General features: G+C 33.4%; 1 protein-coding gene and 1 long non-coding RNA gene across 5 annotated transcripts; both read right to left on the bottom strand.

Moving 5' to 3' along the window:
• Nucleotides 1-490: 490 nt before the first annotated feature.
• On the bottom strand, nucleotides 491-2,149 carry LOC148252845 (uncharacterized). Of its 2 annotated transcripts, XR_015813321.1 has the most exons (4): nucleotides 1,869-2,149; nucleotides 1,665-1,776; nucleotides 1,479-1,559; nucleotides 491-1,386 (listed from the first exon to the last, which is right to left on the bottom strand). It is a non-coding gene; the product is annotated as an uncharacterized LOC148252845 (long non-coding RNA). The 2 variants fall into 2 exon arrangements; XR_015813320.1 differs by having other exon boundaries at nucleotides 1,665-2,149.
• A 1,149-nt stretch (nucleotides 2,150-3,298) lies between these two features.
• ADT1 (arogenate dehydratase 1) lies at nucleotides 3,299-9,176 on the bottom strand. Of its 3 annotated transcripts, XM_088207939.1 has the most exons (13): nucleotides 7,973-9,175; nucleotides 6,600-6,667; nucleotides 6,432-6,524; nucleotides 6,051-6,251; nucleotides 5,746-5,826; nucleotides 5,572-5,667; nucleotides 5,041-5,118; nucleotides 4,867-4,956; nucleotides 4,703-4,770; nucleotides 4,331-4,412; nucleotides 3,850-3,956; nucleotides 3,669-3,775; nucleotides 3,299-3,341 (listed from the first exon to the last, which is right to left on the bottom strand). In XM_088207939.1, the coding sequence occupies exons 1-11, from the start codon at nucleotides 8,268-8,270 to the stop codon at nucleotides 3,900-3,902; spliced, it is 1,212 nt and encodes a 403-aa protein (XP_088064065.1). In that variant the 5' UTR covers nucleotides 8,271-9,175; the 3' UTR covers nucleotides 3,299-3,341; nucleotides 3,669-3,775; nucleotides 3,850-3,899. The 3 variants fall into 3 exon arrangements, with proteins under 3 accessions (XP_088064065.1, XP_088064064.1, XP_088064066.1); XM_088207938.1 differs by having other exon boundaries at nucleotides 3,299-3,775; XM_088207940.1 differs by lacking the exon at nucleotides 5,041-5,118 and having other exon boundaries at nucleotides 3,299-3,775; nucleotides 7,973-9,176.
• Nucleotides 9,177-13,499: the final 4,323 nt, after the last annotated feature.

Here is a 13,499-nt window from a genome sequence, read left to right as displayed (position 1 = left end):
TGAATTATAATGCTGCATATTTGTGAAAGAATTCATAAACATGGAACATCTCAAACAAATTTCAAATTGAGTCAAAATTATGCTTCAAACTACTAAATAAATAATAATCCTATGAAATTTGTAGTTATACTTCAAAGCTCAGAAAATTAGACTCATTGTAATTGTCATTTATCTTTCATCCATAGCTATGAAGAAGATGCTTATGTACAAAGTGAAGATAGAACCCGAAAGGAAATCATTGATTTTGACTCGATAAATATCTCCTAGTTCTTACATAAAAATAATGTCACAAGCACTTTCCCAAGAATTTTTCCTCCCAATCCATAAAACGAAGATGATTTATTCAGTAAATTGGCGTTAATGATCGGATTGGCTCGAGAATCCTCTCCAACTTCCACAAATTTCCCATATCGGTCAGTTTAGGAGGAATCAAATATCTGATACCACTTGTTTTACTTGTAACGAAGAAGAGAATAAGAAAATTAAGGGAAAAAGTGATCTGAATATTCATTTGAGACTTCAAATACATGCTTACAGAAGTGTGTCAATGGCAGTTTTTACCAACCAGAAATAGAAAATGACCTGTTTCAAAATATATATTATACACACAGTATTACATACTCTGTATCAAGTATACAAAGAATAAACTAATACGTGTATTTACTGAACTGATCAAAATATTTATGTTAAACATAACCAGAGAGTTGCAGTACAAAATCTTTCAGTCAAGTAATTTGGAACCAAAAATGAAGCATGCTCCACTAGTTGCACCACTGCCACCTTCCGCTCGTAGACTTCTTCAAGTGCAACTTCTTCAATGGCGGCCTAGAAATAGTTTCTGAACAACCAAGGCTCCATTTCTTGGATTGGGTAACCAAGCTCTGATTCAGCTGCTGACCCATATCAGGATTAAACAAAGGCTTCGGCTTCTCCAATCGAACCGCTTGTAGATTCTTGGTAGGCTTCTGGATTATCTTGATCAGGTTCTTATGCCTCTTGCTTCCTGGTTCTTGCTTGTTATCTCCTTCCTCAAAGCATCTTTTGCGAGGCAAAACTCTCACCTGGTTGTCCTTTCTTTTCCCACCAACTTCTCTTCTGCACCAGCCGGTTTCAGTCTCAGTAAAAAAGCGTGTGCGGAGAACTTCGATTGCGATCTGGAATGGGTCTTCCGGTTCCATGGCTCCGATTTTCTTGGGTCTTTCTTGAAATGGAAGTGGAGTTTTTGGGTCCTCGGCTGCTTGTTTATCGACTTGGTTGGTGAAGCCAAGAACATCCTCTATCTCCGTCGTCATTTCGGCCATCTCTCTTTGAAATGGAAGCAGTAACAACATCGAAAATTTCTATCAAACGAATTAATTCCGCTACTAACGTATGATCTTCAACCCCCTGAAACACCAATACCTTGAATTATTTTCCCGGAAAAAGAATTAGAAAAACTACAGTGGATGATTTGAAGCTCCGTGAAAACTAATACCCACAATTTCTTTCTTGAAAACAAGAAGCAAAGCGACGATTTGAAATTGAAGCAGTACCGACGCCGAGAACTTCTTTCAAATGAACTGATTCAGCCAACGTAAAACACCAATACCCAGATTATTTTCCCGGAAAAAGAATTAGAAAAACTACAGCGGATGATTCGAAGCTCCACGAAAACCAATACCCACAATATCTTTCTTCAAAACAAGAAGCAGAGCGTCGATTTGAAATTGAAGCAGTACCAACACCGAGAATTTCTATCAAAAGAACTGATTCAGCCAACGTATGATCTTCAACCCCCTGAAACACCGATACCCAGAATTATTTTTCCCGAAAAAGAATTAGAAAAACTACGGTGGATGATTTGAAACTCTATGAAAACCAACACCCACAATTTCTTTCCTCAAAACAAGAAGCAGAGCGACGATTTGAAATTGAAACAGCACCAACACTGAAAATTTCTATCAAATGAACCAACTCAACTGATGTACGATCTTCAACAGTGGATGATTTGAAGCTCTATGAAAACCAGTACCCACAACTTACTTTCCCGAATAGAAGAAACAGAGCGATGATTCCGATCCTAAAAACTGAGCAGAGGGACCCCCGAGTCTCTTCCTAGTTTATATTTATACGTGCTTCGCTTTAACGGTCGACAACCAATTTGCCGCCCAACTTTAAAATCTATGTAGATTTTTTTTTTGTCAAAACGCTGCGTTTTTAGGTGCCAATTAGTTGTCTCCAAACAAGTCATGATTAAATGTATGAAATTTTAAACTTAAAACTTTGTGAATTATTTTCTGTATACCTCATTTTTCATAAATTCTAATTTTATAATTTATTTTTAAATATTATTTTTATAAATTATTAAATATAACATTTTAAAGTTTGAAATATATTTGGTTATTTTCTTGATATACTTGTTTGTATCTTGTACATATTGTAACATCTGATCTCAAAAATTAAGCTCGACATGATTTAATATTAATAGAATAATTTTTTTATAAATTTTTTTAAAAAAATTGAGTTTTAAATACATTTAAAAATATTTTTAAAAATTAGGATCAAAATAGAAATAACGAAAAACTTATCTAAAAAGAAATATAAAAAATTAAAGTAAAAATAAAATTTTAACCACGTGAACCGCTACGTTAACAACATGGCCTGTCTCTGTGCGCTGCGTTAAAATTTTAATTATTTTATTTATGATATAAATTTTAATATTACCATTTCTTAAAAATGCTTGTTTATATCTCATTAATTTATGTTAATTTTTTTAAAAAAAAAATTGTTTTAAACAAATTATTTAATTTAATTTTATAATTTTTTAAATTTATAAAAAATTAAAATTATTATTTATACAAAGTTTGTAGGTTATTTTTATAAATTTTAAATAATACATTTTGAATGAATTAACACTTTCATAGTATTTATGATTTAATAGTATATATTATATTTTATATTTTTTAAAAAAAAATTTGTACATATTTTTTTTTTATAAATTTTGAAGTTATAAATTTTTTTTTTTAGTATCACCGCATTTATATGCCAACTCGTATAAATTTAAAAAAAATTTGCTTTAAGTAGATTTCTAAATTTAATAATTTTTTAAAAAAAAAGATGCAAAAATTAATTGTCGAACTTAATGGTATAATATTTTTAAAAATCTAAAAATTATTCGACTAGATAAGCTTTGTATAATCTTCCAAAGGAGCAATCTGTTGTCCGTCTAACTTTGTAGACTCTTTACGGGCACACCAACAACATTTGCATCTCGAGGTGATCAAACTAACCTCGGTGCATTAGCAAGAAGAGCATCGAATTCAGTTGCCATAGATTTCATTTCTCAGCTAAGCATGGAGCTTCTGCAAATTTAGAAGAAAGAGGATTGGAAGGTGAAGGAGTTAATTATTTAACCCCAATTCTTCCATATACCATATATACCATATACCATATACCATATACCAACAACCCTATTTAGACATATATTTATGTTTTATACCTTTCTAAGTTTTTATCCTCCTCCTATTACACCCAACAAAGTATAACAAGGAATATAGATTATGTTGAGGTTTCTGTCAAGCTAAACCAAAAAAAAAAACTCTTTTCAATATACCCTTTAAACTATTCATGACCTTTTTGTTTTCCTAACTGGATCGGACTGTACAGGAACTGAACTTAACCGGACTTACAGACTTAGTCGACCGAAGAAAGAAACGGGAAGTTGGTGCCAGGTATGGCATTTCTCCACAGGATTCTCTTGATGGTAACCAAAGAAATAGATAAATGCTCCGAATTCCTGCAGGAAAGAAAAAAATCAGCGAAGTGCAAAGAATTAGTAGAGCCGCGAATTTAGTTCATACAATACAAGACCTTGGATTGTAAAAGCTTCTTCTGTGGATTGGCACCAGATGCAGTATTTTCTACGCGGTTCTGTCAACTGGGTAGCAACCAAGGACGCGGAGAAATGCAGCAAATTCCTGAGGTGAAGAAAAATGTGAGAGAAAGAACCCGTGAAGGAGATAAAACAGCCGCGGATATTGCATTTGGTTCAAACTTACTCTATTCTCATTCAAATATTCTTATATCTTAGTCATTTAATACGAATAAGTTAGTCATAATTTACATATTTGATTTATGATTATAAACTTTACTTATTTCTTCAATTCAATAACTATAAATTTTGAATCAAACATGGGATTGACTCGGATATGCAAACAATAAGAAGAGGGAGTACCATCAGAAGCATGATGTATGATTTCGGTGACTTCACTTCACAACTAAATGTCAAAAGAACAACAAAAATCTTCTAATTTTTTCAAATTTAATAAAATTGAAAATAAGACTAACCCACCTGTAAATGTGCCAAAGCATCTTGCGCGCGGTTCTCTGCCATAGAAGCTTCGAAGTCGATGAAGAAAAGATAGTCGAAATATCTGCCACCACATATCAATCATGTACTCAATGAGAAGTCTCGTGGCATATTTCTGTTTCTGAGATTCTAAATCTATCACTCCGTCAATAATTAATTAACAACTCTGCACTTGATTGTTGAAAATTCTTGGGGAAGAAAAACCAAAAATTCATCTCATATCTATCAATATTGATTTCAAGGAATGTAAAATAGAATTCAGAAAAAAAAAAAAATAGCTGCACTACTTCTTCACCTATCAAGATCGACAATCAAATATCTTGGTTCTTTAAACTTAATATACAGGAAACTTACCTGGAACTCCCGTTGTTAGAATCATCAACTACTCGTAGTGGATGCTCCCGTTTCGGATGACTTTCTATCTGGTTGTTTATCAGAAGCCAAAATGATAGTAAAAAAAAATATCGATCTAATGATAGTTAAAAATGTAGTTAACTCTTATATGGGTTATATTTTACCTTCAACAAATGGATGTCCCTTAGAGCAAAGACAGCCAAGGCTTTGAAGAGCTCACCGGGACCTTCTTCTAGAGTGAAAGCGATGCTTGTCTGGGCAGCAAAAGCGAAAAAGACTAGTTTGGTAAAATATAAACTGAAATTTTGCACAACTTCCTGACTAATGAAAAATCATACCTTATGGGATTTTTCTGTTCGGGGAATTATAGGTTCTCTTGCAAGTATCAGATAGCGGGTAATGTTAATGCTGTAATCCTTGTTTTGCAGATCAAATCAAATCAGGTTAAATTTTTAGACATAGTAAAACTATCAAATTTCCTCATCTCCACCACAAACCCTTCAATGAACTAAAAAGTATATCAATCCTTGAAGAAACTTCTTTTAGAAGAAACCTTTTTAGTGTTGAACAAATGTTACATCACCAACTTGATTAGCACATTAATCGTTAAAGAAACTTATTAATGTTGAACGAATGTTAACACAACCACGAGGAAAAACCAAATTTCCATATAGTGGAATATCTTTCTGAAGCTTCTATGTAATGAAAAGCTACAGTACATGAAATGGTAGAACCCGACCTAATAACAAGAATCATCAGCAGTCATTGAAACTGTCTTGCAAAGACCCAATGGTAAAAAACAATGATATCACACATTTTCCAATTCCAGATAAGAATCAAACAAATACTGAACCTTAAAAATTCCTTACCTGCAATTTTTCAGCAAGAATATCGAGCCCATATATTTCTGCTGCCCGTGCACTTGCAATTGCTCCAGTATCTCTTTTGCCATTTGCAGATACACTCTGTCTCGAACATTTAATATTTAGAAGATAAACAACCACTGATCATTCATGTACACCTAAAAGATCCGTAGAATTTACCAGAGCAGCACCAGCAGTATCATGAACACTCGTTCCCACAATGCCCAACTTGCTAAGTGTCATGCCACATTGAGCAAGTGCCTGAAAAGAGATTAGAGTTTAGTTAAGAACCTGCAGAGCTCAGAAGACCTCAAACTTGGTTAACCCCAGAAAGGATTGACTGCCACATTTGGCATTGAGTTTGCTACTTCTAAACATATGAGTAATAATAGTAGACTTTAGGCTTCTCGAGCATTAATTGCACAAAATCCAAATAATGAATTCACGCATATTTGCTTTAGGAAGTTTATCTGAGAATTAAGAACCTGGGGGTGGCTTATAACACATTTTATTTCCTCCTTCTGCACACCAGGCAAACCCAAAAGGCAGTGATTAACAGCCAAATGCACTTCCCCGACTATGTGCAGCCTATGGCGAAGAAGCAAATCATAATTACGACGGATGCTGCCCCCAACTAAATTCTCGATCGGGACAACTGCCTTATCCACTGAACACAATTCAACTGCCTGTCAAATGATGGGTAAAAATTGTGTAAGTCGAGCCATAAAAGGATAAACAAATAAATGACAATAAGAAGTGATTTTTGAACCTCAAATACAGCTTCAAAATCTTCACACGGCAAGGTTTCACAATCAGGGTATACTTTGAATAAACAAATAAATGATAATAAGAAATTATTTTTGAACCTCAAATACAGCTTCAAAATCTTCACACGGCAAGGTTTCACAATTAGGGTATACTTTCAAAGCAGCAGCCTCGCTATATGCACCCGCAATCCCCTGTGGTGGACAACAAAAGGTAACAAAAGAATAGAGAGAAGCATCATCAAGATAAGAAGAATGTGAGCATTATACCTGATAAGCAACCTGAAGTTTCGAACCATCATCAGGAGAAGAACAAATATTGCTGGAAGACAGGGGTTCTGCAATTAATTTAAATTGAAAACATAAATTAGATCCATAAAGAATGAAGGAAAGATGGAAGACAAGTCTGATTATTTTAAATGTATCTTAAAAGGTAAGAAATTTAGTTAGGAGAAGCATAAGATTGATCATTTCTAAACTGGAAGAGCAAATGTGTAATTTTTTGCTGCGTATGTGTACAATCCGTGATCAATACAGACAGCTAAACGACAAGATAGTATAACCCGTGATCAATACAGACAGCTAAACGACAAGATAGTATAACGGATATAAACGTGGGATCAATCTCAATTGCCAGACAACAAGATATAATAAATACAAATCTAAACGATCCAGACAGCCAGACGACAAGAGATATTGAATATAGCATACAAGTTACAAACTACAACCATGAGATCACGAAAATCAGATTGGTGTTCTTTTCCATACAATGCATGCAAAGTATGATCAATTCAAGATTATTTTCCGTACAGTAATCCAACCATGGTGTCTGCCGAGAGAGGTAGAATCATCGCAGACCACCTCAAACGCAGACCTTTTAACAAAAACTGGATTTATTAGAAAAGTAAATTCGGTGAATCTTGAGCCACGTGGAACCTAAAGAACTCAAAGACCCCAAAATTACAACCATGCACGTCAAAGAAACCTTCTTTTCCTGCAAAAGGATCATGATTAAGACTATCATCCATAGAATCTAAATGGATCGATTTGCAGAATCTAGAATTGCACAAATATCTACTTGACAAGTACATACAGGACACAGCTATTTTCCAGATTTTTAATGTAAATTTTCTCCAATGAATACACAAGCAGGTCACTTAATCAAATTGACAATCTTACAGAGCTGAAGATTTTCAAAATTGAATCTTCTTTGTAATGCAAGTCTAATATTCGTAATCTTAGACTACAGAAGATGCAAAACAACCATGAAGACCTCTTACAACATACAACATTGCTTGATAACCCATTGGTAGCCATGAGTGACTTAATAAATCTATAAGCATCACAATTCAGTACTCAAAATTGATCTATATTGATTGAAAAACTCCAATCAATATAAGATCTTGCTTAAAGAAATTGAGACAATCAAACAATAAGAGTCTTAGCTAATATAAGTCCAGGAGTCATAATCACAACTCAAAATCAATCTGCATTTCCCTTCAACTTTTAATTGATTACTGATTCAAGTTAAAAAAAAAAATGCAATCTTCCACCAACAAACAAACAACAGAGTTAAAAACAAACATAAATTCAATTAAAAAACATTTTACTCCAAAATAAAGAGGTGGCAAAGGCTAACTCACTGGGAAACAGATTCAAATCCCTACGGAACCTTCTGGAATCAGTGTTCTGAGTCGGATCAATCTCCTCAGGAGATAGAACCCCAGAGGTGAATGGCTTCTCATCACCAACAGGAGTCACAGCCTTCTCTTTAGCCAAAACACCTAGAGGAGAACACTCCCATTTGGACACCCCACTAAGATTCTCTCTCAACCTCAAATTCAAACCAAACCCACATCGCCAAGACCCCAAATCTCTCCTACCCAGATGAAAAGAAGGTGCTTTGACACAAACCCACATGGGAACAGACCTAGAAGCCATGAAACGCTCGAGCTTTTCACAACAAAATCACAATGTCTACTCTACTTGGTCTAACCGAACCCAGTACTCACCCACAAACACTCACTCAGAGGGAGAGAAATGGAGGGGATGAGGAAGAAGAAGGCGGTTTATAGAGCGAGTATGGTTGAGACTCAGAACGACATTGGCAAGGGAGGTAGAAGAGGATGGAAGTGGGGCCTGGGACCCACACGAGAAACGCACGGAAACAATAACAACTCACAGAAGGAAACAAATTTAGAATCGTATCGTACTTTTGTTAGAAGCCAAAAACAATGAACGAAACAAAAAAGGGAAAAAAAATCGGGAAATGGAGTTAAAAGACTTGGTATTTTAGGACTGGAGAGAAGAAAAACAGGGCAGGTGAACAGACCAGAAAGTTGGCTACACGTTTTCTCGGATTACGTAAACTCAGAAGAAAGAACAAGAACGAAAGATGAAGACTTCATATTTCAATGGCAGGAAGAAGAAGAAGAAGAAGAAGAAGCTGAAAATCAATTCAATCTGGGGGTCTTCCTCTTCTTCTTCTTCTCTTCTCCAAATCAACGTTGACGAACGTTACACAGGCGTTACATATGGAGTCTATATATGTATATATAATTGTATTTACATATACGAAGATGAAGACTTTCGAGAGATACACACGTGTTTGTAGTGGTTTAAGCGGGCGTCAGCATCCGGTCAACCCTGTAAACGGAGGATTTCAGCGGTTTCAATCCTACCATCATGGTTAAGATTATTATAATTGACTGTTGGGTTTTGGTAGGATAGAATCACTGAGAGAGTGAGGAGAAGAAAGCGGAGATGAAAATTGTTTGGTTGGATAGAAAATGTGAAAACGAAAGGAGAGAAAATCGCTAGTTAGATTTCGTTTTGCAATAAAGAATTCAACTAAAGGCCGGAACTTTAAATTTTACCGGAAAAAGTTTCATACTTTATTATTTTCTAAAATATTTTATGACAAACCTAACTAGATTCATTCATTCAATCTAGACCAATCTAGATTTAATACTACTAAATTTTCTTTAATACTACTAAACTATAATGTAATTAATAATATATACATATATATATATATATGTATGTGCAGTTATTGATTATTTTCTAAAGAGAATATTCTTTTTGTCTCATTCTAGAGGTAAATAATTTGAAGTTCTAAATAGTATTTGACATACATATAAAGTTTTGTACTCTATATATCCTTACTTTATATACTATATGCCTGATATATATATATACACACACACACACACACACACACAAATATATTAACAGCAATCATATGGGTGGTACATAGTCAATTCTGATGTGTTTTTGGTCTTATATATATATAAATATATATTATAGTTTTGATTTTTACACAAAAGTAGTTAAATTGATGCATGATATTTTAATATAAATATGTGACTAAATACACACAATCTACTAAAAGATTGAGTTGCCATTTAGAAAATATTTACAAAAACTCTATTGGTGATCTTATAATTATTCATTTATTTGAAAGTATTTAGTTTGTCTCTTTCATGTATCACGTATAACACTTAATTATTAAATTTTTTTAATAAATTTTATAATTATAAAATTTGTATATTAATATATTCACAAAGCAACTGTAAATAATGATTGATGAATTTATATTTTGATTCGAATTGTGCACAGAGTTAACTCTAAACTATATATTATTTATTAATTTTAAGTGGATATTAAGTTAGTATTTAAGTAAATTTATTAAATAAAAAAAATAAAAACTTTAAAAGTTATGAATTATGTGTTTAAAAATATCAAAATGAGACACTAACATAAAATATATAAATACGATATAAACGTAAATAAGTAATTTTATATTTTATAGAAATTCATAATTATTATAAATACATTATTTCAAAATTTAAAAAAAAATAACATTATGAATACATATCGTTGATGTATTTTGATACTTATAAATTTATTTTTTAAAAAAATAAAAATTATTTAAAAATTCACTTACTACTATATATAAATCGTAAAGTTAATATTTTCTTATAACAGATAAAATATAATTACGTTATAAACATAAATAAAATCGGAGAATTTTTTTTTTTGGGTATATATTTATGATTCTTCGTCTTTTTTGTAATTCGTTGGTTTTACTATTGCATTCTTGTTTTTTATCCTTTTTTTTTTTTTTTTTTGCTCTATAGTCAATTCTCCTACACATGCAAGTTTAGAATTGTGATTTATTGAGTCAATTATCTTAGTTATAAACTTGTAAGAATTAATGGGTAAGTAAATGGGATGTTGAGCAAGAAATTTCAAAAGAAAATTTTGCAATTGAAGATTCTATAGATACATACATGGTTATGGATGTGATAACCCTACCAATTTCCTTGTACTTTGTGAAGGGACAAATAGGCAGCCAACATTGACATGTGTCTTTTCATGATAATGGGTCTTTTTTTTTTACTAAAATATACAAAATAATTATTATATTTTTGGGTGAAGTTGAAGGTTGACTTTCATGTTCTTGTCTTGTTGATTGTCATGAAGGCAAATTTCTTTGTTTACTTTTGGGCTTTAGTCATGAAAACCATCATCTTTTTGCAGGTTAACAATGGTGGATGGGCCTAATTTGTGCCACAAATCTTACTCATTTCCATGTAAAATTTAATTGTTATATGTGATAATGGTTATAGATTATTTGAATTTCTAAGAAAATTTTTAGCAAATTTAGTATTTTAATAGGAGAAAAGTTTTTCATTACTTAGCCAGAAAGATATGTGGGCATGAAATATGAATTAAGTGAAACTGAATTTGACTAGGTGGTAGAATAGTGAAAACAAATGTTTCTTCTATATTTTGTGTAAAGGCTCATAATCTTAAAGAAAATGAATTGATAATTTAAATGCGGAAGCAAATAATAATGTTAGGGTTTATATTAATTACACAATAAATTAAATTGTCCAATTAGGTTACGGAAATATCCATTCTACGTAGTTCATAAAAAATAAACGATAATTAAAAAAATAAATAAATAAGTATCATAGGGTAACATTCACTAGCAATTGAAAGGAATCCGAAAGGTAAACTACTCACAACCCTCTTACTGATCAGGATCTAAATCTTGATCTTCTTGATCGAAAATGGTTAATGAAAAAGTGAGCTAAATTAAACCAGTAAAAATATCACACTAATCACTTATACAAAAAATCGAATATTAATAAAAATTAGAAAATAACTAATGCAGTCCTTACTTTAAGTAAATACATTTAACTTTAAAACTTTTTATTCGATACTTACCGTACGATTTTTTTCCAAAATCAACCTATGAAGGCCATTAACCAATTAACATTTTAATTTCATGCATAAGATTAGTAATTCTCCCTTTTTAACCTACTTATTGGGAGTCATGGGGGTTTATAAGGATATCCTTCTACTCGTGAATCCAGTATCAAGATTTGACAATTAATCCGACCATTCTCATACCCCATCTGGTAATGGACGCCAAAAATATCATCGTCTCGATACTCCGTCCAGTATGAATGTGAACTATATCTCCTAAAATTCTTCCGGTATGGGACTTCTCAGCCTCGTATAATTGAGATAATATCTACAGTAGGGCTCTCTATGTATCAGATCTGTCCACCCTTTCCTTGGATACCCAGTAAATTTTTATTTGTTTAGACTTTCATCATCCAAATAACTAGTAAAACACATCAACATCTCATTTCATATTCACAAATTAATTCAAATAACACTTAAACAAATAATATAGTTTAGCATAGCCAAAAAACTAATAATCAGAATACCGAATAAACAATGCAACAAATAACCAAATAATTGAAAATATCATAAAAACCATCAATTCAATTACGCACAGTATAATAGTAAGGAAATATAGGCAGTACAAGAAAATAAACAGAGAATAAGGACAAATTTGAACTAACCAGTTTGGCTCTACTAGTGACCTGTAATATTTTTAGAGTTTTTCTAATTTTTTACAAAACGCATAATTATCGATTATTAATTTTTAATTTACCATAATCGAGAATAGGGTGAGAGATCCTTACTTGTATTAGTATTTCAAAACGTCGTACTATCTACTATGTCTCATAACGAGTTTCAGGTTTCTTGAATTTTTCATGTGAGAATCCAAAATACTCATCATGTTCCTAAAAATACCACAAAAATCTAAAATCAGTGTTGAAAATCCTTTATGGCCAATTTTAGGGTTCTGGCACAGTGAAATCGCCATGCTTCGGTGCAAGCTCTGCCGCCCACGACGGCAGTACGCCTTGATCTGGATAGTTTGGGCCAATTTTAGCCAGTTTTACACGTATTCCTGTGAAAAAATACGTTAAGGGGCATCAGTTGGCCAGAAAATCACAAAAATCAAACCTACCGATGGGGGTCTTCAGGTGCGACGGCTTCACCGGTTCTCCTTTGCAGCTGAGGTTTATTCTTCAGTTAACCTGCACAAAAAAAGATGGTGAACATAATGGTTAGAAAATTACGTGAAATGAAAAAAGAGAAGGGGCTCATCGGAAGGGTTTTAGAATTTTGGCTGCAGCGGCTCTGTCAGACTTTGCCTGCAGTTTACAGCTCACCCACTGTCTCTTTTACTCCAATATGGCCACAGGGAGACTCAGAATCGAATTTCGAGTAGGTAGTGGAGAATTTTATCTTTTTTGGTGGTCAGTGGTGGCTCCGATGCGGCGGCGGCCAGGGGTTGGTCTCTTTCTCTGGTGGTTGGTTTTTCTTCTCCGGCGAGGGCAGGTGCGACTAGGATTAGGGTTCCCCTACGACGCGATGTTTATATATTTATCCTGCGTTGATCTGGGTTGTTGATACGCGTCGACGTGGAGTAAGGAGAGTCGTCCGATCGTTGCTTATTTAAGCCGATTGCATGAGCAAATTTGGATTGTTCATCGCAATTGATCTCATTCGTCCGATCACGCATAAGAAGGGAATGCATCTGAGTCATTCACTTGCATGGGATTGAATATGGACCGTCGGATCGCTGGGCACATGGATCGCCTGCGTAGCCTCCCATGTGGTGCCGATGTCAGCATGTTTTGTCATGCAACATGCTTTGGTTTGCTGTGGCTGCTGACTGGGTCGTTCCACGTAGCTGAATTTTTTTTTTACATTTTGATCCCTTGTTTCTAATTTTTCTTTCCAAATCACCATAGGAACCCAAAATTTCACACATCTTCTCCAAAATTGCTTTTAATT

This window comes from Carica papaya, chromosome 7 (genome assembly GCF_054855325.1).
Source record: "Carica papaya isolate Zhongbai chromosome 7, ASM5485532v1, whole genome shotgun sequence".
In the NCBI taxonomy this organism is placed as follows: domain Eukaryota; kingdom Viridiplantae; phylum Streptophyta; class Magnoliopsida; order Brassicales; family Caricaceae; genus Carica; species Carica papaya.
This window is presented reverse-complemented; position numbering and strand designations above follow the sequence as displayed.